The sequence below is a fragment of the Sinohyriopsis cumingii genome, unplaced genomic scaffold, assembly GCF_028554795.1.
Source record: "Sinohyriopsis cumingii isolate HCF-2022 unplaced genomic scaffold, ASM2855479v2 utg000913l, whole genome shotgun sequence".
In the NCBI taxonomy this organism is placed as follows: domain Eukaryota; kingdom Metazoa; phylum Mollusca; class Bivalvia; order Unionida; family Unionidae; genus Sinohyriopsis; species Sinohyriopsis cumingii.
In genome coordinates, this window is record NW_028315943.1 from 4624446 (window position 1) to 4650307 (window position 25862).

Here is a 25862-nt window from a genome sequence, read left to right on the forward strand (position 1 = left end):
GTTTTCACAAAAAAATACAAACCTCTATATTGACTGCATATGTCCATTACTCCCTTTGATGAAAAAAAATGATTAATCTTACTGAATATTCACACGACGTGGCACTACAATGGCAGTCTGGTTTACAAATTACACCATATGCTGGACTTGTAAATTTCACAAAACTAATAGCAGGCCAATTTAAAAAAACAAAATACCTTATTAAAACAATCTTTACTATTTACAAAGGATTAAAAGATGGTGTTTATATAGTTGTTCAACTTGAGTGTTATTTAATTTGCACTTTGTTTGCATACATGTATCCTAGCTCTTGTGTTTACAAAGGATTTAGTTGAGGTCTTTTTTTTGTGATGCGGTCGTTCATAGCAGTGTTGAAATGCGTATTTTGCCAACACATCGCAGTCGCTTGAAAACCCTGCAAAGAACCACTTACCCATAGGAAGTTACTGGCATGTTTCTCATACTGTATATCCATATTGACCAAGCACCCAGAAATAAAAGGGTGGATAATGGATGGATGGACACACTTCTGGGTTTGTTCAACAACTGAAAATTTGAGGGGGAAAAATTCCACCAACTCCCACCATAAAGGGAGAAAAATTATCCATATATGAAAATGATTCGGTGAGAAGAGGCAAGACTTGAAAAAATACAAGATGCATTTAAGCTGATTTTTCAGTGCAATATTTTATTATTGGCATGAATCTACAGTCCTAAAATAGACCTGAAGCAAAAACACAAATAAAATAAAATATTAAATGTGTGAATATAATTTAGATGTTTAACATGGCATTAACAATTTTCTAGTCATATCGCTATGTCAGCAGTGTGGCATCATGTCCCACCCAGTCACATTATTCCAACACCAGGCTGACCAGTCCAAACACTAACCTCTCCGAGTGCCAAGAGAGGCAGCAGTTGATTCCTTAGTATGACTTGACAGGGAATCAAACCCACATCTGAGGTGGATGCTTAGGTCACTGAAGCAGTCTAAATAAAGATATTGAAAACTCCTTGGTATGACTTGACAGGGGAACAAACCCGCATCTGAGGCAGATGCTTAGGTCACTGAAGCAGTCAAAATATAAATCTGAAAAGTACACATATGAACTACTAATCCTATATGCAAGCCATGTTTCACAGACATGTCTTGAATGATTTTAAATTGTGCTCCAAAACACTGCTTAGAAGATTGATGGATAACAGACTTTTAAAATATATTAACAAATTAATAAAATAAAAGCCAGCCAAGTGTCAGTGAAGTATCAGTTTTATTTCTGTACTATACATTCCACTTAGCGGAAACCATAACTCTCAATAACTGTCTGATACGCCTTTCCTTTCCCAGCAAGTACTGTTTGCCTGGCCTTTTCCCTCAATTGCTGAAAAAGAAACAAGAATTAAATAAACTAAAAACTTATCAAAAGTCAAACATGTAACTGTTCTAAATTGAAGTAGAAAAAAAGAAGAAAAAATATGACAAAGAAACAACAAAGGCATAACTCTCAGGGCAATTCTTTGCACTTTACAGAAAGGTTCAACGAGTTTATTTGTCATTATTTATACATCCATAGCTATAAAGGGGAAGCAACTCTAAAACCATTCCCCTTAGTGCACTATTACACACTGATGAGACTAGTAAATACTGAATTTTACACTACTTGATCCAGATCCTTGTCTTGCCAGAAAACTACCATCCTTAAATTGCACTTGTATCTATCCAGAAACATGATGTGCAGTACACTGTACTAGCATTAAATTTCCTACTTGAGAAACTGATGCACAATCACCCAGTGAAAAATAAGGAAAAATGCACAGTACAAAATTCACTTGGTCATGAAAATTATTTAATTATCCCTGAGCTGTCACTATATGCCAAGATTCAGGACTGTAGGTAGATAATGGTTCAAGATCTAGAAGGTATAACAAACTAATTATTCAAGTGTGAAAATTAGGTCAAAATGAAGTTTTTATGTGGCAAGACTAATTTCCTTCAGTATCGTGTCCTTTTATTCTTTAACTTCAGAGTAATGAAAAACTGATTCTTTTAAACAAACTCCAACACATAAAGTCTACTTTTTTTAATACACATGTCCGACTTGACATATTCAAAAGATATTTGAATGTAGTGCTAATTCTGTCATGACCTTTGCCCGTAAACCTGATTTCAAGGACACAAAAATGCTGCACTCATCTCAGATAATGCCAGGACACACCCACATAAATCAATATTTAAACTTTTAACGAGATCCCCCACCTCATTATTAGGTGATGTAATTCAAGGTATTCACCACAAACCTGATCTAATAAAAATCCATTCATACTTAACAAGCCAGTAAAACTAAACAGTCCAAGTCAAGACTTAAACCATAAAAATCAATGTAATGATGCTATTATCTTGCTAACTGGAATGCAACTATATAAAAATTGTGGTCTGAGTTCACTTGTACATGAACCAGTCACAATGTTCGTAAAATACTCAAGGGTGTAAAACACAAACTAAAGAAAAGACCTATGACTATACCCAAATATCATTCATGCTATGCTTTTCAAACTTCACAAGCTTGTGACTGTGCCATTTTTCATCCAAAACCAACTAAATACTTCAGTGTTTCAGTGAAAACCCAATTGTGATTCCATTCATGCAATAGTAATGATGATGGTAAGAATTTTGAGATAGCCACAATGGGGCCATACTGAAGGTAGATATAGATTGCTCTAGCAGTATTTTTGAACATTTTTTCAGTAGTATCATATAAAGTTTTGCAGGATGGCCATGAAGGTAGCTCGTTTTGTGGTTTGAGCTACACATTATAATTTAGGAATAATAACATATTGCTGGGAAAACCTTTTTTGTTGTTTCAAGTCTACATGACAAACTGAGAAAATTAATGAACATCATGACAAGACAGGCCCTAGAATGGAACCCCCAAAGCAAGTGAAAAGTAGACAGTCCTGGGGGAAGATCTGGCACAGGTATGTTGGGAAGATTTCAAGGTTGCCTGAACATTGTGGGCCAAACTGAAAAGGACAGCTCAAAACTGGGTCTGCCGGCAAGGCATAATCAAAGCCCTAAACTCTCACTGAGGCAAAAGAAGATATCTGACAGAACAGCATTGTTTGTACAAAAAAAAAAAAAAAAAAAAAAAAGATAACCATCACAACATGGTGATACCTGCTAAATGTGGCTCAACACTGATCCATTGGTTATTGAGAATTAGTTTAGAAACATAACCGCTGACATGCTTGGCAATTTTATAAGCTTACTTTACCCTACAATCTTAAAACACAGATTTTGTTCATGGGCATGCATGTCTATCAAATGTTTTCTTGATATGGCAGATGACTGCCTCACAATTTATTATGACACCTACAGACGCATTAGCAATGTAGTAATAAAATTCAAGTTCTTTTTTGGTTCGTTTATCTGGTGTCAATTATACATGCACATACAAAAGGTAACCTAATCCTTAGAAAATGGAGTATGTGGTCTGGGCAGGATTTGAACCTGAAAATATCTGACTGGTTTCAAGCCAGGGATACTACAAATTGCACAACTGCAATTACATGTTCTTAAGAAAATTATCTTTCTACTCAATAGGTCCAGTGAGCAGCTTTGTAGAATGGCTCAGAAGGGCTTGATATTAAATAAATTTTTTCAATGTCAGTACTGAACTACAGATACCAGAACCAGATTTATAGACAAAAACGGTTGATTATATACACAAAAGTGAAGTGCATCTTATTTGCCATGTACAAAATCTCGTACTCATTTTCAGAAGACATTAGAACACAGTTGCATTCAAATAAATCAAATCAATAATAAACCATATTTTTTAAGAGCCATAAGACAACTCCAGACTCACCTGAATGGACTTTTTCTTCTCATAGAATCGCTTTGACTTCACCTTTCTTCTGGCCTCTAAGGTGGCAATAACGTTCTGGTATTTCCAGCCCACCTCATGGGAAAGTCTGTTTAGCTCACAGAACTAGAGAAAGGATAGAAAGATAACGTCACTGATTATTATGGAATGATTTGGTGAGTGTTTGCATTTGTTACACAATATGAATTTCAAGGTCCAAATCTGACAGATTTTTAAGACGGCCTCTGCTGACAGCCATAATCGATATCAGATCTGCACCAACTATGCATTATATCAAGCATTTTGGTAAAACGGTTCGATATAACTTTCCAGAGAAGTAGCAATAACAAAAATTTCAACATATCTGCACTGGCAGCCAAACTAAATGTTATACCAACACCATTTTTATTTTGGACAAACTAGACAACATAAATATATCTTTTAGTGAAAACTTTGTGCTGATATAACCATCGATTCTGGAGAACCAGCAATGACAAGATTTTCAAAATGACCACATTGATGGCGGTCTCAGCAGACTGACTAGAACATGGGATAAATGTGTGCGTGTACAGAGTTGAAGTAGCAGTAGCAAATTGGTGCTAATGGTTGGATTGAAGATAGATAAAAGAATATCCCATAGCTGATTTTTTTGCCCGCATGAATGCATTAAAATGGCACCTAAAAAATGAGGTTGTTGGAATCTGTTTTACAACATAAAAATCTTTTGCAACCTGATGTCAACAATTTCTCTATTAAATGCAATAAATTAATTCTACAACTCCCAAAATTTCTTTCAACCTACCTTTCTGCTGGGGTTCATGCGGAGTACTTTGAGGGCTGATGGGACCACCATTCGCTTCTGCTTGTCATATGGAGGGGGAATTCCTTCAAACACCTTCAGGTGGCTCATTGCCTCTTTACCACGAGCCGTCTTGTGGGGAACCATCCCTGTGAAAGACGAAGACTGCTTAGTGTTTGACACCAGTCTATAGAAGTCTAACACCCAATGCCTCACTTTTCTTCCCCTATTTCAATTTTCTTCAGAAAGACTATACAAGCACCATTTCTATCACACCATCTTCTGACAAAATATATTAGTTTACAAACCCAAAAATTTAAGAACTAGAAATGTGTCCTGGAACATAAATGCTTCACAAGTGCCTGGGAACTGATGTGCAAACCTAACCTGATGGATGGATTAACAAGGACATCACCATTTGCCCTGACAAAATTCAAAGAGTACCATTAAGTCAATTATATACCATATTCAAACAAGGTAAAAACTCCTTGGACATTTTAAATCAGTCTGAATACTAGTGACACATCATCAATGAAAGCATGGGTCTACCACATGTACTTATGAATTGAGTCCACTGCAAACCCAGATCTGCTATTGCATAATGTGCCAGCAGATTTTGATCATTGTAGTTTGTCAGGACTAACCAAATAACAGAACTAACAATACAGACCCTGATCAGTGCATTATGCAACAACTGATCTTGGTCTATGTTGCTTGCAGTTGAAATAAACTTACAAGTGAATACATATAGTATTATTTATAGTTTTAATGGAAGCACACACTTGCATGGGATGAGTAAAATGACAGCGAAATGTTATATATTTTCTTTTATCCTAGGATTGGGGGGTAAACAATTGCAGTAGTAGATTCAATTCTGGAGGTCAATGACAATATGGGATACAAATTTCACAATTACCTCGGACAGCCTTGTAAAAGACCTTGCTTGGAGCTCTAAAGTGAAATGGTCCACGGACTGGGTTCACATTGCATCTCTTTTTCAGATAGCTTAGGAACTTCACTGCAAAATATGCAGAAAATAGATAAACACAATACAACATGAACAAAAACTTCTTTCTTCAGCAATTAAATATTTAAAATAGAAAACATATGAAAATAGCTACAAATTTAAGTACTACAATAAAATATTTTAATTATTACACAATTCTGCAACTCTGGCTAAACTATGAGTTACTTGCCAAAATTCCATTCAAAAGTGTATCAATCAGCTTTTATTTAAATGTCTGGATTAGTCATGTCTGACATGGCTATAGTACATTTAGAGTAAGCCATTCTCCCATCATTCGACAATAACTTATTTATTAGGTATCTGAGCCATAAATAAAACTAAACTGTTCTATTTGCAAAGCAATTAACTTGTGAAAAATTGGTTTAATATAGTAAACAATGTTTAAACAGATCGAATAAAGTGGTACAAAGACTATCTGACATGTTGTAGCATCATTCTTGTTATATACGTGATGGTATGAAACAAAGGGAAGACGACTCAGTGAAAATGACACCCGGGTATACCATATACAGACTGTAAAGAATTAATGATCATGATTAGTCTTACTAAAACCATACTCAGGTAAGTGATTACTTTGCGAACAGAGTAAGTACCTTGTGCCAACTAAAAATGTTTAGTTCCAGTTACATAATTTTTTTTAAAAAGGGCAAGTAGATCATTCCAGAAAGATTTAAATGAAGCATGAACTAGAAAATAAGCATCATGTGCATCCTGAATTTAACTCTGATTGTAGTTACATATTTTTATTAATTTATTTTTCTCATAAATTGTTTTATTTTTATTTAAAATGTTTCCTTTTCATCCCAATTAATAGAGTTAGCAGAAAAAATAGGGACACATACTTTTATATTTGGCCTTACCTGATTAAGGTTTATGTTTTATTCTAAAATATAACCTTGTAAATGAAATTAAGGAAAAATATTGCTAAATGTTTACATTACATACACTGCAGACTACCTATACAAGACAAATTCTTCTAGATTATTCTGCCAAGATTTTTCCAGCAGGGCAGGGGTTACTGTCTCCACAGACTCCGATATCATGCTTATTGTATGCTGTTACTGTGGTTACTGGAATTTTAATGTTCAGACTTAAAAATTTTATTTTGTTTATCTTGATAAATGTTCATACTCCTTGGTATTTATTTGGGGCATATTTTATTTGAAGGCCCATTTTATAGATACTCTTTTTAGGGAGAACCCTGAAAATCCCTGGGATAAATCAAAAACCCATGAGAAGTTACTGGCAAGCTTTCTCACATACCCACATTAGCCATGTCCGAGACTTGAACCCACGCAGACAGAGGTGATATGGATGGCAGTGATCCGGAACTGCAAGCGCTTTGGACCACTCGGCCACATAGCAGTGACTAGATGCTCAAGCCTACCACGACTGTAGTCATACTTGACGTAATATATACACCATTTCCATTTAAAGCCAACTAGACCTCACGAAGAAACCAATGTCAAAAAGACTCCTTTCCAGAGCAGCATTAACAAGATATTTGAGATGGCTACCATGGTGGCCATACTGGATATCAGATTAGCACCATTTTCATTTAGGACCAACTATTCATCACAAAAATACTTTTGGTGAAAACATAATAAGATTTTCTGTTTACATGGAAGGGGGCCTCCAAGTGTCTGAGTGGTCTAAAGCCCTCACTGTTATGGATCACTGCTATCTCACCTTAGTCAGGCAGGCTCTTAGGTTATGGTGGATGAAAGTTTGGACAGATCATAGTTCTGGAAAACGCACAGTAATCTCATTAATTTTCTATACAATAGAAAGCATGGCTTTATTCTTAGAGGGGCTGTAATATTGAGGACTATTAAATACTACTGGGAAAACTAGGTTCTCTCTACCTGGATTTTCTCAAGGTGGAAATTTACTGTATTAAATAATACCAGTGGAGTCTATGAAATGCCATGCAGTGATACTCACACTTGTTTCTGAAGAAGTTTCCAGATATATTAATTCCTTCACATCTTACAACCACCACTCTTTGCCCTGAAAATAAAAGACAGTGATTAAAAAACGTGAAAGCCTGAAGTTCTAAACAACTCTGTTTGAGAGAGATTTTTAAAAACCATTTAAATAACATTCCTGCAAAATCATCATCTTCAAGTTATGTAATAAATTATGACATTTGAAAATTCTATAGATTTAAAGTAGTCTTCAGGGTGATGTTGTGTCATCACAAAGTGCTGACAATGTAGGTATGAAACATCATTAGACTACCTTATACAATAGAACACTACTGCCATCAGCTAAATCCGTAAAAGCACAGTACTGCCATGCACAAATGAAAACTATATTTGGACTCGAATCATGTCAGTCTATTCAGGACATTTTTTGAAAAAAAGTGAGAATAAAGTTGGGCTGATTTTTTTAGACTGTAGAAAAGCAAGAAAGTTGGGAACTTCAACAATAAAAGGGTGGATGGAGAAGGACAGTTAAAAGGTTGAACACTTGTTTGCACATATAATCAATGCAATGAAAGATAAAACATTATTCCAAGAGATGTCAATACACATTACACAGGTACCAGCAGAAACATTTATATCAATGCTTTTGTGGATGTTGATGCACTCCAGTATTATTACTGATTTCAAATTAAACTTAAGTTTCTTTTTCTTTTAAAATGATTGACATTTCGAACAACAATGTTAAAATGGTCTTTGGAGCCATCAGCAAAAAGATTATTCACTTGGTTTCCTTGCAATCCATTCATCTATTTAAATTCTTGCCTTGAAAATTCACGATAAAACAGGTGGGGCTTGCACAGTTTTACACGCTCATCATAGATACCATATGATTATTATATCAGAAAATATCAAACATCAAGTCTCGTAAGTTCAAAGTTCTAAGAAATTTGTAATGGCTGGGTTCACTTTTGACACCCAATTGTAAGATTCATGCCAGTATATTAAAAAATCTCACCTCAATATCAACAGAATTTGCAAAAATTAGGTTTTTATCAACAAGCCATACCATTATATCTTCATGTAATCCCCCATAATCAGAAAATCCTCACTTCACCTTTTGTAAATGGAGGTGACAATTCCCTCTAAAATTTTCAGTTCCAATACAACATATAATGTCGGTGAAATACTACAAAGTCATACAGCAAGCAACAAAGACCCTAAACTGCCCATAACATAGTGCACCTGCAAATCAGGATCCATCTTGTTCTATGGATTACTCCTAATAAACTGCAAAAATCCAGATCTGTCAGTGCATTATGTTATGGCATATCTGGGTCTGTGATGTTTACAGTTGGGCTATGGTATGTTTGGTATTATTTAATTCAGAAAAATAAAAACGACCACACAATAGTAGGTTTACATCAAGGTAATTATGGTATTTGCACATTGTTCTAATGATGGGACGCAGTCTTCAGTGTCTTGCCGTCATCACACAGTTAAGTGCAGACAATGTAGGTATGAAACATCATTAGACTGTCTTCTATACCAAAACAATGAGTTTGAGTAAATCTATAAAAGAACACTACTGCCATGCACAATTGCCAACTACATCGACTTGAATATTCTTGTCACATAATTGGGACCATTCTGCGAACAGAGTACACGGACGGCACAAGGAAATGCAGCACCCTGTGTGAAACAGACATTTGGTTCTCCCCAATCATTAAAATATATGCTGATAAGAAGGTTCATAAAAAATTGATGTGACGACAAAATCAAGATTTTCATGAAAAGAATAAAATTTAAGTCAATTGAGCTCCAATGATATTTGTACTCATTTTCTTCACCGATTTGGTGCCCCTCTGAAAATGACACTGTGCAAGTGCACTGCTCACACATGCACTGACACAATGATATATAACCTCGTGTGAAAATACTATAAAGGGCCATGGATGTAATAAGATTATTTTTAAAAAAATCACAATAGTGTTCAATCAAAGTAAATAATTATGGCATGGAAACAATGTTCTAACGACAGGACGCAATCTTCAGAGTCTTGTTGTCATCACAGTTAAGTGCAGACAATGTAGGTATGAGGCATCATTAGACTGACATCAATAGCACAACACTGTGATCATGTAAATATTTAAACTCTACTGCCATGCCCAACTGCATCGACTCAGATCTTCTGACACATAATCAGGACTACTCTATGAAGAAAAGAAAGAAGAAAAAAATGGAGAAAGCAGGAAAGGTTTTCTCAAAAAGGTGAATGAAACAAGAATATTTCAGACAAGAGTAAGTTAGTACAAGCAATCAGACGTTTATCTCTCCGAGAGGTAGGAGCCGCTTACAATATTCATTCGAAAACAATGCAGAACTACGAACTTTACATTAAAAAAACATGTAGAAAGAAAAATAAGACAGAATTTTTCATGTGGTCCATTACAAGTGGACAGTCTGAAGCAAAAATATCTTGGCTACTCTGAAAACTATTACCTTAATACAATAACCACATTGCAAAAAAAAACAAGATCAACATTTCTTTTTAATCCTCTGCAATTATGATTACCAAGCTAAGTCTGATTGCAGGGTGCAGACTGTTTGAACTAAGATGGATGCAAAAATGAAGGAAAAAGTTGAGCCTAAATACCAGTCAGGCTTGCAGGATCAAGCTGTATGCCAAAGAACACAAGTCAAACTTGCATATTTGTCAACAACCACCAATGTATCCCTAAAATATAATTTTACAATTCAGTGTGTGTGTGATTTGGATTTTTAACGCAGCTTTAATAATTGTTCTGTCATATCGCTATGATGTCTGCAGTGTGGCAGTTTAAAGTGATGTCTAGCACTGGGGCATCATGCTGTACACATGCAGCATGATGTCCCACCCAGTCATATTATCCTGACACCAGGCTGACCAGTCATAACACTAACCTCTTCATGCTGAGCACCAAGTGAGGCAGCTGCTAGTACCATTTTTGTAAGTCTTTGGTAAGACTTGGATGAGGATTGAACCCACGACCTCCTGCATCCGAAGCGGACACTCTAACCACTAGGCCACCAGAGTGGTTTAAACATTCAGTCTTTAATGATTGGCAATCAAGGATGTGCATAACCAGTTCAAAGATTGATAGTGCTTACCTGTTGTTAAAACCTACAAAAAGTTAAAGTCAGAGAGATCTACTTTCAAAATAGTATGACAGGTACCATCTTGAATAGTTATTGAAATTACAACATGTAATAATAATAATAATAATAATAATGAGGACTTTGTATAGCGCCTTATCTTCAGAAGCTCTAAGCGTTTACAAACATTAGACAACACTTTAACTTAAAAAACATATAATTATATTATTACAACAAAAAACACCATGAAATTAACAAACATAAAAAACATGCCGAAAATATTTAAGGTAGGGAACATTATAAGGTCATTTAGGGACTAAGTGATATGAGCTCCTTTTCCCAAACTACTTAATTAGATAGTTATTGCAATATTTGCATTCTATATTGATGTTACAGATGTTGATCGAGTCGATCCATTTATCATTTTGTTGGGGCAATCAAGACTTGGCTTTAAACAAATCTGCCAATTATTGTCATCACAGCTAATTTTATTATTTATGCACAGAAAATGTTATCTTACTTACCAATTAGCAATTCATATATCATGTTACAATACGCAAACTTCAAATAGAAATTAGCTAATGATCTCAAATTTTTTACTAGGTAAATCTTTCATATGAAAGCAGTGATATTTTAACAAAAACTATGAATAAAGAACAAAATGTATGTACAGTATTGCGGGTATTTTGGCTCCTAATGTTACTGAAAACTGGCCGTGCCACACAGGTCTGTCTTGAAGGACCACTTTTTGTTGGCAGAAGGACTCTCTCAAAAGAGGTCTTACTGTATTATTTGTAGAGAATAATTTCAGTCTTCAGTATGCTTCTCGTCAAAATATTTCAGACAATGTGATTATAAACATCATTAGACCGAAAATAACACAGAATAGGAAACAGTCCTGCATTTCTAGATAAATTTACATCTTTTTAATGGACACTGTGTCACTCTAAGTAATGTGGAACCAGTCTTGAAAGACTACCCCTTCTGCCAAAAAATAATGGTCTCAAAGATCATAACATAATATAACCAATAAATCCATGCAAGGAGAACCTAGCATCTCGAGACAGGTGGTCGTTCATAGCGATGGTCTAGTATCTCATGACATGTTGTAATGTAATATAACATGGACTGATTGGTTGGTTTTGCACCTCTTTGTATTTATAGTTTAGAATCAAACTTTTAATTAGTACTATATAGCCAGTAATGTGCTTATGTGCCATACACAATCGTTTTGAAGTTGGATGCAACCGCATAGACCCAAATCTGCTTTTGCTTCATGCACAACAGATATGGGTCTATACAGTTTGTTAGAACTAATCAGAAGAACACGAATATGATCTGTAAATGTGTCATGTGATGGTTGATCTGGGTCTGGCCCCTGACTTACAGGTACTGTATGGGAAGATGATAAGATCTACATGAACATTCTTTACCTATATATACTTTGATCTTTGGCCAACAAAAGAAAAACAACACAACAACCAGGAATGATTATTTTTTAACTGAACCTGCAGCAAAGTCCTACAACACTGATTCAGAGAATTAGGGTTCGAGTCGGAATTCACCAAACCAGAAAGTGACTGCTCATTTATAAATGGTGCCAACAATGTAGAATATTTATTTCTCTCTCTAATGAATGCATAATACATTCTATGGCAAAGTTGATATCCGATGTAAAAAACCTGCCTTTGGAAAAATTATATATATATACAATGCAGCCATTTACAATAGAACAGTATGAAACAAAAAAAAATCTCCAAGTCACTGGGACAACTCTATTCCCTTAATATTACTTACATAAAGATTATTTCAGTCTTCAGAATGTTTCTCGTCATAATATTTCAGACAATGTGATTATCAACATCATTAGACTGAAAACTGCATGGTTAAATTTATAGCTTTTATCAAGTTAAAATGCAGACACCTGAAGTACAAGTATATTACAAATGGATTGGTACACTTAAAGATAGATTTTATAATAGACGGGTAAATCCATACAAGATTATTGCTATGCAAAATGTACTGACTCTGAAATACCATCACACGTGTCCTTCCAGTATTGCAACAACAAAAATAGGCATTACAAAGGCAATTTTTTTAAAAAGTAGGCAAGCTGCATGGCAAGGAAAAAAAAAAAACGCATGGAATATTAGAAAATATAAAGTCAGATGCTATGAAAATTAGAGTAGAATCAAGTATCATGAACACTTCATATTTAACTGTTATATGCCAAGTTTGGCTGAAACTAAGTAATGGGCATTGCTGTGAAGTTAACAGGCAATGCAAGACAGATGGGTGTCGCTACTGTAGACTGGTTTATTTCTCTATTTCCCATGGATGGGGACAGTAGTTGCCAAACTTGTTTCATTCCAAAGTAAACCGAAAAATGAAGTTGATTTACAAAATCTCTTTTATCAATACAGAAATAAAAAATGCACAAATATTGTTATGAATTTGACAGCTTTATAACCCAAACATTACTTATGGATGGAAAGATTACAATTTCAATCTTCAGTATGCTTCTCGTCAAAATTTTTCAGACAATGTGATTAACAACATCATTAGACTGAAAATAACAGATGCCATGAAATGGTCATTCTAGTACCAATTTGAAGATAAAAAATGGATACAGGTTTAAAAAAAGTATAATTTAAAACCTGCAAAAAGTAGGAAAGCAAATTGGATTAATCTCAGACCAAAATTAAAAAGACTTGATGGCAGAATGCTGTTCTCTGCCACATTTCATCGAAATTTAGTCCAGTGGGTTTTGAGAAATAACAAATAGAGATTGTTAACAAATACAAGACAAGACTTAGTCGCTTGTTCTAAACAAAGAGTCTATGGATTTAAAGTAGTCTTCAGGCTGATATTGTGTCATCACAAAGTGCAGACAATGTAGGTATGAAACATTTTTAGACTACCTTATACAACAGAACACTACTGCCATCAGCTAAATCCGTAAAAGCACATTACTGCCATGCACAAATGAAAACTATATTTGGACTCTAATCATGTCAGTCTATTCAGGACATTTTTTGAAAAAAGTGAGAATAAAGTAGGGCCGATTTTTTTAGACTGTAGGAAAGCAGCAAGAAAGTTGGGGACTTCAACAATAAAAGGATGGAGAAGGACAGTTAAAAGCTCGAATACTTGTTTGCTCATGTAATCAATGCAATGACAGATAAAACATACCAGCAGAAACATTTATATCAATGCTTTAGTGGATGTTGATGCATTCCTGTATTATTATTGATTCCAAATTAAACTTAAGTTTCTTTTTCTTTTAAAAAGATTGACAATTCGAACAACAATGTTAAAATGGTCTTTGGATCCATCAGCAAAATTCCAAAAGTTACAAACTTTGGATCTCACTGACCCACAATGAATGTAATGCATGAAATGAACCATTTAAATCTTTCACTTGGTTTCCTTGCAATCCATTCATCTATTTAAACGGCAGAGTCCTTGCCTTGAAAATTCATGATAAAACAGGTGGGACTTGCACATTTTTACACGCACATCACAAATACATATTATTATATCTGATAATATTAAACATCAAGTCTCATAAGTTCAAAGAAATTTGCAATGGCTGGGTTCACTTTTGACACTATTAAGAAAAATCTCACCTCAATATCAACAGAATTTGCAAAAATTAGGTTTTTAACTACAAGCCCTACCATTATTTCTTCATGTAATCCCCCATAATCAGAAAATCCTCACTTCCAATACAACACATGTCTGCGAAATACTACAAAAGGGTTATGGACATACTGTATACACTTCTAAGCAGTCATACAGCAAGCAACAAAGACCCTAAACTGCCATAAAATAGAGCACCTGCAAATCAGGGTCCATCTTATCATATTGATTACTCCTAACAAACTGCAAAAATCCAGATCTGTCAGTGCATTATGTTATGGCATATCTGGGTCTGTGATGTTTGTAGTTGGGCTGTAGTACATTTGGTATGTTCTAATTCAGAAAAATAAAAACTACCACACAATAATAGGTTTACGTCGAGGTAATTATGGTATCTACACATAGTTCTAATGATGGGATGCAGTCTTCAGTGTCTTGCTGTCATCACACAGTTAATTGCAGACAATGTAGGTATGAAACATCATTAGACTGTCTTCTATACCAAAACCATAAGCTTTGAGTAAATCTATAAAAGAACACTGCTGTCATTCACAGTTGCAAACTACACCAACTTGGGAGACTCTTGTCACATAATTGGGGCCATTTTGTTAACAGAGTACAGATGGCACAATGAAATGCAGCACCCTGTGTGAAACAGACATTTGGTTCCCACCAATCATTAAAATATATGCTGATAAGAAGGTTCATAATAAATTGATGTGACGACAAAATCAAGATTTTCATGAAAAGAAAAAAAATGTGAGTCATGTTTCAACTGCGGTCCACTGATTTTTGTACTCATTTTCTTCACCGATTTGGTGCCCCTCTGAAAACGACACTGTGCAAGTGCACTGCTTACACATGCACTGACAGAATGATATATAAACTCATGTGAAAATACTATAAAGGGCCATGGATGTAATAAGATTATTTTTAAAAAAAATCACAATAGTGTTCGATCAAAGTAAATAATTATGTTATGGGAACAATGTTCTAACGACAGGAAGCAATCTTCAGAGTCTTGTTGTCATCACAGTTAAGTGCAGACAATGTAGGTATGATGCATCATTAGACTGACATCAATAGCACAACATTGTGATCATGTAAATATTGAAACTCTACAGCCATGCCCAACTTCACTATGTAAATATTTAAACTCTACTGCCATGCCCAAATGCATTGTGTAAATATTTAAACTCTACTGCCATGCCCAAATGCAATGTGTAAATATTGAAACTCTACTGCCATGCCCAAATGCATTGTATAAATATTTAAACTCTACTGCCATGCCCAAATGCATTGTGTAAATATTTAAACTCTACTGCCATGCCCAACTTCATTGTGTAAATATTAAAACTCTACTGCCATACCCAACTTCATTGTGTAAATATTTAAACTCTACTGCCATGCCCATCTTCATTGTGTAAATATTAAAACTCTACTGCCATGCCCAACTTCATTGTGTAAATATTTAAACTCTACTGCCATGCCCATCTTCACTGTGTAAATATTTAAACTCTACTGCCCTGCCCATCTTCATTGTGTAAATATTTAAACTCTACAGCCAAGCCCAACTGCATGGTGTAAATATTTACACTCTACCGCCAAGCCCAACTGCACTGTGTAAATATTTAAACTCTACTGCCATGCCCAACTGCATTGTATATGAAGAAAAAAAAAACATCAAATGCAGGAAAGATTTTCTCAAAAAGGTAAATGAAACAAGAATATTTCAGACAAGAGCAAGTGAGTAGAACTCCGAGAGGTAGGAGCTGCTTACAATATTCATTCAAAAGCAATGCAGAACTATGAACTTTACATTAAAAATACATGTACTGTAAAAAGAAAAAAAAATAATCACAGAATTTTTAATGTGGTCCATTACAAGTGGACAGTCTGAAGCAAAAATATCTTGGCTACTCTGAAAACTCCATTACCTTAATACACATTGCAAAAAAAACCCAAGATCAACATTTCTTTTTAATCTTCTGTAATTATGATTACCAAGTTAAGCCTGATTGCAGTGTGCAGACTGTTTGAACTAAGAAGGATGCAAAAACTAGGGAACAAGTCAAGCCTAAATACCAGTCAGGCTTGCAGGATCAAGTTGTATGCCAAAGAACAAATCAATCTTGTATATTTGTCAAAAACTACCAGTGTATCCCTAAAGTATAATTTAACCATTCAGACTTTCATGATTAGCAATCAAGAACGCACATAACCAGTTCAAAAATTTAAAGTGCTTAAATGTTGTTAAAACGTACAAAAAGTTAAAGTCAGAGAGATCTACTTTCAAAATAGTATGACAGGTGCCATCTTGAATAGTTCCTGAAATTACAACATGTAGGGACTAAGCTGAATGAGCTTTTCCCAAACTACTTAATTCCATAGTTATTGCAACATCTGCATTCTATAGGATGTTAAAGACGATGATAGTCAATCCATTTATCATTTTGTTTGGAGCGATCAAGGTTTGGCTTTTAACAAATCTGCAGAGTAATTGTTAGCATAGCTAACTTCACTGGTTATGCTGTTGTTGTTGTTGTGGGGTTTAACACCATTTTTCAGCACAAGATAGGCTATACAGGGTGGCCAGTATTAATGGTGGAGGAAGTACACTGGGGGAAAACCCCGGAAAGAACCACCGACCCACGAGAAGCTACTGGCAAGCTTTCTCACATACCAACATTGGCCAAATCCAAGACTTGAACCAACGCAGATAGAGGTGAGATGGCAGTTCTCCGTAACGGAGAGCGCTTTGGACCACTTGGGGCCCCTACTGGTTATGCATAGATAGCGCTATCTTACTTTTATCACAGCTAATTTTACTATTTATGCATAGATAGTATTATCTTACTATTATCATAGCTATATTTGCTGTTTCTACTTAAAAACCACTATCTTGCTGTTATCATAGTTAACTTTACTATTTATGCACAGAAAATGTTATCTTACTTACCAATTAGCAATTCATATATCATGTTACAATACGCAAACTTCAAAAAGAAATTAGCTAATGATCTCAACGTTTTTACTTTGTAAATCTTTCATATGAATGCAGTGATATTTTAACAAAAACTGAATAAAAAACAAAATGTATGTACAGTATTGTGGGTATTTTGCCTCCTTTAATTATTTTCTTGAAAACTGGCCGTGCCACACAGGTCTGTCTTGAAGGACCACTTTTTGTTGGCAGAAGGACTCTCTCAAAAGAGGTTTTACTGTATTACTTGTGGAGAAATAATTTCAGTCTTCAGTATGCTTCTCGTCAAAATATTTCAGACAATGTGATTATAAACATCATTAGACCGAAAATAACACGGAATAGGAAACAGTCCTGCATTTCTAGATAAATTTACATCTTTTTAACGGACACCGTGTCACTCTAAGTAAAGTGGAACCAGTCTTGAAAGACTACCCCATTCTGCCAAAAAATAATGGTCTCAAAGATCATAACATAATATAACCAATAAATCCATGCAAGGAGAACCTAGCATCTCGAGACAGGTGGTCGTTCATAGCGATGGTCTAGTATCTCATGACATGTTGTAATGTAATATAACATGGACTGATTGGTCGGTTTTGCACCTCTTTGTATTTATAGTTTAGAATCAAACTTTTAATTAGTACTATATAGCCAGTAATGTGCTTATGTGCCATACACAATCGTTTTGATGTTGGATGCAATTGCATGGACCCAAATTGGCATTTGCTTCATGCACAGCAGATATTGGTCTATACAGTTTGTTAGAACTAATCAGAAGAACACGAATATAATCTGCAAATGTATCAGGTGATGGCTGATCTGGGTCTGGCCCGTGACTTACAGGTACAATACGAGAAGATGACAAGATCTACATGAATAATCTTTACTTATATACACTTTGATCTTTGGCCAAAAAAAAAAAATACAACCACCTGGAATGATTATTTTTTAACTGGACCTGCAGCAAAGTACTGCAACATTGATTCAGAGAATAAAGGTTCTTGTCGGAATTTACAAAACCAGAAAGTGATGCTCATTTATGCATGGTGGCAACACTCTAGAATATTTATTTCTCTCTCTAATGAATGCATAATACATTCTATGGCAAAGCTGACATCCGATGTAGAAAACCTGCCTTTGGAAAAATAATATACATACAAATATTATGCAGCCATTTACAATGGAACAGTCTGAAACAAAAAAATCAAGTCACTTGGACAACTCTATTCCCTTAATATTACTTACATAGAGAAAGATTATTTCAGTCTTCAGAATGTTTCTCATCATATTATTTCAGACAATGTGATTTATCAACATCATTAGACTGAAAACTGCATGGTTAAATTTTCAAGTTAAAATGCAGACATCTAAAATACAAGTATATTACAAATGGATTGGTACACTTAAAGACAGATTTTATGAAAGACGGATAAATCCATATAAGATTATTGCTATGCAAAATGTACTGACCGAAATACCATCACACGTGTCCTTCCAGTATTGCAATTTTTTAAATAAAAAAGAGGCACGTACAAAGGCAATTTTTTTTCAAGTAGGCAAACTGCATGGCAAACAAAAAAGTGTGGAATATTGGAAAATATAAAGTCTGATGATATGAAAGAGTAGAATCAAATATCATGAACATTTCATATGTAACTGTTATATGCCAAATTAGGCTGAAACTGATCAAATGGGTTTTGCTGTGAAGAAAAGAATATTCTTAACAGGCAATGCAAGACAGATGGCTTTACAAAAGTGTCACCGACTTCACAAAACCAGATGGTTATCACCTATTTGTGTTGTTGTTGTTGTAGGGTTTAACGCCATTTTTCAGCACAAGATAGGCTATACATGGCGGCCAGTATAATTGGCGGAGAAAGAACCCTGGAAAACCCTGGGAAGAACCACCGACCTACGAGAAGCTACTGGCAGACTTTCTCACATTCCCTATTTGTGATGAGTGTCACTGTTCTAGACTGGTTTATTTCTTATGTCCGACGGAAGGGGACAGTAGTTGCCAAACTTGTTTCATTCCAAAGTAAACTGAAAAATGAAGCTGAGTTACAAGATCTATTTTATGAATACAGAACAATTAATGCGAATACTTTAATGCTGGCCTTTACAATTTTGCATTTAGAAACAAAAATATTGTTATGAATTTGACAGTTTTATAACCCCAACATTACTTATGGATGGAAAGATTACAATTTCAATCTTCAGGATGTTTCTCGTCAAAATATTTCAGACAATGTGATTATGAACATCATTAGACTGAAAATAACAGATGCCATCAAAAACTTGGTCTTTCCAGTACCAAGTTGAATTAGAAAGAAAAAATATGGATACGGGTTAAACAATAATAATTTTAAAACCTGCGGTAAGTAAGAAAGCAAACTGGTTTAATTTCAGACCAAAATATATAGTAGAAAACAATAAATATGATTAAAAACAAATAAAATTATAAAGACTTGATGTTAGAAAGCTGTTTTGTCTGCTACATTTCATTGAATTTTAGATCAGTGGGATTTAACAAATAACAAATAGAGATTGTTAACAAACATAAGACAAGACTAGACGCTTGTTCTAAACAAAGATTTTGTGAGGTTCACAAAATTCAAAGGCGACTGTAAATTTATAGTTTTCTTATTTCCATAAATACATCTTATACAAATGACAAACACAAAGAATTTGTAGGGCCCTGAGTGGTCTAAAGCACTGTCTATTACGGATCAGTGACACCTCACCTGTCTGCGTGGGATCAAGTGTCTGATTCAGCCAATGTGGGTCTGTGAGAAAGCTTGCCAATAGCTTCTCGTGGGTCGGTGGTTCTTTCCGGGGTTTTCCCCCAGTGTACTTCCCCCACCATTAATACTGGCCGTCATGTATAGCCTATCTTGTGCTGAAAAATGGTGTTAAACCCTACAACAACAACAGAATTTTCAATGCAGCCATTTACAAGCAACTCGTCTGAAAGAAGAGCAAGTACCTTGAAAACTCAAGTTTCTTTATATTACTTTTATGGAGAAAGAGTATAATTTCAGTCTTCAGTGTTGCTTCTCGTCAAAATATTTCAGACAATGTGATTATAAACATCATCAGACTGAAAACAGTATTGAATATCCTTCTAATTCTAAGCAGTTAAATTTTTTGCATCTTATTTGACAATGCCATATGTCTTGCTAGGATTTTACAACCAGGAGTCCAGGATTCCTATTTGGAAAAAATAGAAGCCCCCCCACCCCCCCCATGCATGTATCATTTGATCTTAAGTTTGAAGTTTGCTAGGCCATCCAGTAAGCGGCTACGCTTTGCCACCACCTTATGTCAGACTGGTTTTCATACCTTCCATGTAAGGGAAGATATGGATATCGAGCGGACTTTGAAAATAAAAGTCTAGTAGACAAATCTAATCCACTGGGCGTCTGGATTGACTTGCAGATATGTTTATTGCAAGCAACCAAATGACCCATACTGCACCCTCCAAATATTCTGGATAGAACTCTATAAATTTAACTCAAGATCAATTTAGTTATGACTCAATTATGTGATTGTTTCAGGCGTTTAGTGGTGGCGGAAAATTTGTAGGTTTTACCAGACTTTCATCAATATTTGCGAAATTCAATGACTTTTCATGGGCGGCAAAAAATTTAATCATTTCTCCCGACTTCCCAGTTGCGTGGGAACCTTATGTATGACAGGTAAATCCATAAAAGACTATCATCATACACACCCCATCAAACTGTATAGAGTATCATTTAATCAGTATTTGAGAACTATAGGATAGATATTTTTTAAAAATAGGAGAAAGCCCAAAAACTACAGCTCAATCTACAAACAAAAGTTGTCTAGTTTCTTTTGCAATTCTTTATCCTTACAAAAATTGTCTAGTTTCTTTTGCAAATCTTTATCCTTACATCGTATAACTGGCATCGTATAGAAAGCATTCTTGATGTACCATTAAACCTTATACCTTACTACATATATACCATGTAAATAACACCAGAAAAACAAAACAGATTTGATATAATTAATCATCTTCCAATTTGCAAAAACTAAATTACATCAAATTCCAATTGGGAAGGGTTTATTTGTGTACCTATCCACCCCCAAACTGCTAATGCCTCAAGCATCCGAGCAACAAGAATATAATCTGAAGGCTCTCCAGTGATATGGCAGTACAGATCTCCCTCATTATAACAGGGTAGTCTGGAACATAATAAATGACCGTGTTAAACATCAAAATGCATTATGTGGAAAACAGTGATATGTACAAAATTGTGATTATATATGAATATATTCATTTATCACAATATACCAAATTATTACTGCAGGCACTATCAAATTTTTAAAAAAATATAATAAAATAGTATTCTGAATAAGAAACCAGGATCGAGTTTCATCTATTTTTTATCAACCCATGTTATACACTTCTTTTGGTCATTGGGTCCATAACAGTACCACGTTATAATGGTGGAGAGCTATACTTTCAAACCTTTGTGCAGACTAAATTACCTTGAAGAATGGTTTTGGCCACAATAGCAGCCAGGCGGCCAAGAAGATGACCCCTACCGTCAATGATAATGGGCTGGAAAGAAATAGAAGACAATCAATCTAGTACCAGCCATTGCATAATCCTAATTAATAGTTGGGATCTAACCCATTATGAATCACACCCCACCTGTTATCATTGAAAATAACTGACCAACTAAAAGTGTGGTCATCAGGACAAATTAATCATTAGCCATACCTATATAGTGAAGCATACAAGACTTTAAGATATTGTATTGTATCAATTCATTTTTGCAATTTGACATTTTCAAGTTACATGAAGCTAAATTTCAATTGGCTGGAGGGCAATGGAATATGGGAATGCAAAAATAGGTTCAAGATGAAATCCTTTCTTTCAAAAAGAAAAATATACTAATAACGAAGAAAGTGTTCAGATAGCTTCATTTCCTTCAAGCTGTATATTATCCTTTTAACTGATACCTGCTTCCATCGCAATCCAGCACGATATTTATGTTAATGGAACTTAAATGCCATCTAAATCAATATGACTTTAATCTATAGCAGACATGCCAACATATAAAAAAATCACCATTAAAATCAGGAGATAGAAGAGTAAGGTGTAGATATGATAAAAGATATTTAATTTTGCTATTTCATTTCATTGTAGGTTGAAGATTTGCATTTCTGCAAATGTTCATCATTTAAGTGTTATTGGGTGCCAAATTTGCTAACAAGAATAGCTTCCAGGGTTGATGCTGACAAGCTGGCTCTTTGGCTAGTTTAAAAAAAAATGGCAATTGAGAATGCTCTCTCGGCATTGTTGTTGCTGTGCAGTATTCAAAGTATCGATAGCCTTACTTTCCCAAGGGTTGAAAACAATACTTGGCCAGATCCATCCTTTTTTATTTCATGAGAGCAACCCACTGATTATCTGCTCTTTCCATATTCAATTCTGTGTCTAAACTAGATTTGGTAAAGCTGAAACTCTATGCAGATCATCAGTGTTGATTCCTTCTATTTGGCTGGAGAAAAAGGCCTGGTCTTTAAATGATACTACAGATTGTTTTGACACATCTCCAATGCATGTTCTGTGTTTATTAATGTAATCTAGACCACCACAATGTATTGAGAGATGCTGTGAGCAACATTGGCAGAATGTATGATAGGCCTTGCAGTTGATGGATGAATGAATGCAAACTGCTTCTTTCAATCACTCCTACATTTTTTGATCCCCTATCTTTTTTCTTGCCTGGTGAAAATTCATCAGTTACTTCCTCTTCTTATTTTTTTAAGCTTCTTGCTGAGATACTTTTCCATTACGTTGCAATGATTTACTGATGGGGTCGGATACAGAGAACCACACTGTGAGACAATCTCTTTGTACTGGCAGATGAAAAATGGAAATGGTAATGTATGAAGAAACATACCAGACACAGAAAAACCAGATGCAGAAACAAGGACATAGAAAATGTTTTTGTAACAAAACACAAAAAAATCAACAAAAATGGATTTTTCATTCTCGAGTTGAAAAATCGAGAAATCAGGATACACCCAAAAATTGGTATTCTTCTGACTTTTTCAGTAGGGCTGGCAGGTCTGCTATAGAAGTGTGCCACTATGTAATGATAACGTAACCAGGGGACGCTTCCATTGGATTGAGTTACACCATCTTCCTATTTTTATACAGAGAGGGTACCTCTTTCTACAGGGCTCCAAATATTTTAATTCTGATTGAATCATTTCAAGAATAGAGGGAAAATATTATGTCATAACCTGTGCAAAGGAAACCACTGTCTTTTCTTTCAAACTATACATTATTGGCAAGAACCTGATACGGTTTAGAGAATAAGTTTCCTGATAAATGCATTGATCGTGAAGGGTTTCATGTTGATGAGGTTTTATGTATGTATCTAAAAATGGAATGTGCTGAGAACACTTTAGTTCTGCTCTTAGTTTCTTGGAAACAGAGCTGTATTATAACATACCCCTGGCTCATCTTTAACTGGAAAATGCACTAGTCAAATACTGAGCAGCTGCTAGCAGCAGCAACTATGAATCTAGCATTTTATCAATATAGTACAAGGAAATCTGTGACAAGACAAAATCACCTCATCTGTGCTATAAATATAAATATTTTACAGTACAGTCAAGGTGATTGTCTGTAAGGGACTTTATTGAAAAAATGTCCAACTCCTGTGGCAGCAGCACATTGATATTGTATTGTAGCAGTAATAATAAAAGCAGCTGGTAGTGGTAGCAATGAACATGAATATCGTTGCTACCGCTACCAGCTGCTTTTATTATTACTGCTACAATACAATATCAAACTCGCTTGATACATGTGGCTGTGACAATAATATGGTAATGAAAAGATTTATAAAAAATTATAATTGCATCTTCTACAGTGAACTGTTATTAGTTTCGGTTGTTAGAATAATGAGACACCCCCCCCCCACGGTATACAACGCCATTATTTAGGCAGGAAGACGTAGCACTAAAACATAAATAGCATGTGATACGTCTAACTTAACAGCACTAAGTAGAGTGCTATTTTTTTGTTCCCCATACCGAACTTTCTTACTGAAATCCTATTTAACTTTTTCCAGAAATCACAAAAGGTGGAAGACAGAAACCTAGATCTATGCGAATCAATTTTTCATAATTTTCAATTAAATGCTCGATTTTGTGATTATTACCATCTAGACACGAGATATTTCGGAGGGGTGGGGGAAACATACAGGAAAAAAAGCCTTATTTTAACAAAATGCTTTCAAAATATCAATTGTTTACAGAGTGTACTAATTTGCCTTTGTTTTAAAAGTCTGATGCGGTTTTTATCATAGTTAACTCCATACTGTTAACAATATACAACCATTTTAAGCAGAGTGTACTTTCATACCTTTTGCGAGAACCCCATGTTGGTTCAAAAGAGGAAGCCACGTGGGGTTTACACGCCGAATTGCAGAGCGAACCGGAAGTAATATGCCGACATAATGATCCTCAACGATTGAGAGCAATGATAGCTGATTCGGACTATATCTGATTCAAATTAATTACGGGCCTATTCAGATCACATGAAATACTATATAATAATTACAAATAATGGTACACACATTCCTGTTTTCTTTCATTCCTGTTTTTTTTAAGCATAGTTAGAGAATGTTAAAGGCTGATTTTCAGCTCGTAAATTTTCACAAAATATTTCTTATGTGAAGAACTACTGGTGTTTCAACAGTGTCAGTTGGAACTATTTTCGTAATTTTCCAGTTAAAATCAGAACAAAATGATGTTTGCTATTTTTCGAAACCAAAATAACTTCTCAATGATTACAAAAGATCCGAAAGATGTTCAGAATATTCACGTGTGATATTGCATGAATCGTGAAGGTGACAGGACCCAAATTTCAATATATATACCTCTGGATCTACGAGAACGGATTTACAAAGAGTTTGTCAAAATACAAGTGAAACGCAAACACAAAGTCATTCATTCGTTTCTTTTAAAACTATTTTCCTAAGAATACGAAGACTGATTCTTGGAGGACACCTTTTCAGTCACAAATACAAACGAGGGTATAAAAGCTTACCATCATGCCGCCAACTTTATCATTAGTGATACAACAGGTTCCGTGGAAAGACGTCAATGACAATAGTGAGATCTTGGAGGATTATCATAGCCTTCTACATGAATTGTTTCCTTTGGATTTTGGACACCACATGGTAAGTGTATCACGATGAAAGATTGTTTGCAAAAAAAAAATACAATGCTAAAAGTTTCACTTTATAAAAATTCCTAAAAACTTCTACGGTGAAATGTGTTAGTGACTTCGTTTTGGGGTTTACCAGCAGATTCCTTGTGGACTGTTTAAGAACGGTTCCTGCAAAAGGATCTTGAACTTTCCAACTATATATTTACGATCAGTTCCTGCAAATACATCATGACCTTTTTAACTTTGTTTATGAACAGTACCTGCGAA

General features: G+C 35.0%; 1 protein-coding gene across 1 annotated transcript; it reads right to left on the reverse strand.

Moving 5' to 3' along the window:
- Positions 1 to 1254: 1254 nt before the first annotated feature.
- On the reverse strand, positions 1255 to 24869 carry LOC149773077 (large ribosomal subunit protein uL13-like). Its single transcript, XM_089946895.1, has 7 exons — positions 24786 to 24869; positions 21890 to 21962; positions 7634 to 7699; positions 5579 to 5680; positions 4666 to 4811; positions 3867 to 3989; positions 1255 to 1382 (listed from the first exon to the last, which is right to left on the reverse strand). The coding sequence occupies exons 1-7, from the start codon at positions 24801 to 24803 to the stop codon at positions 1296 to 1298; spliced, it is 615 nt and encodes a 204-aa protein (XP_089803021.1). The 5' UTR covers positions 24804 to 24869; the 3' UTR covers positions 1255 to 1295.
- Positions 24870 to 25862: the final 993 nt, after the last annotated feature.

Coding starts and splice junctions, on each gene's coding strand:
- LOC149773077 (XM_089946895.1), bottom strand. Junction 7,700..21,889: donor GGCCAAAACCATTCTTCAAG/GTAATTTAGTCT, acceptor TTTTATTTTCAG/GGCAAAGAGTGGTGGTTGTA. Junction 1,383..3,866: donor AGAAGAAAAAGTCCATTCAG/GTGAGTCTGGAG, acceptor TTTCTTTTTCAG/CAATTGAGGGAAAAGGCCAG.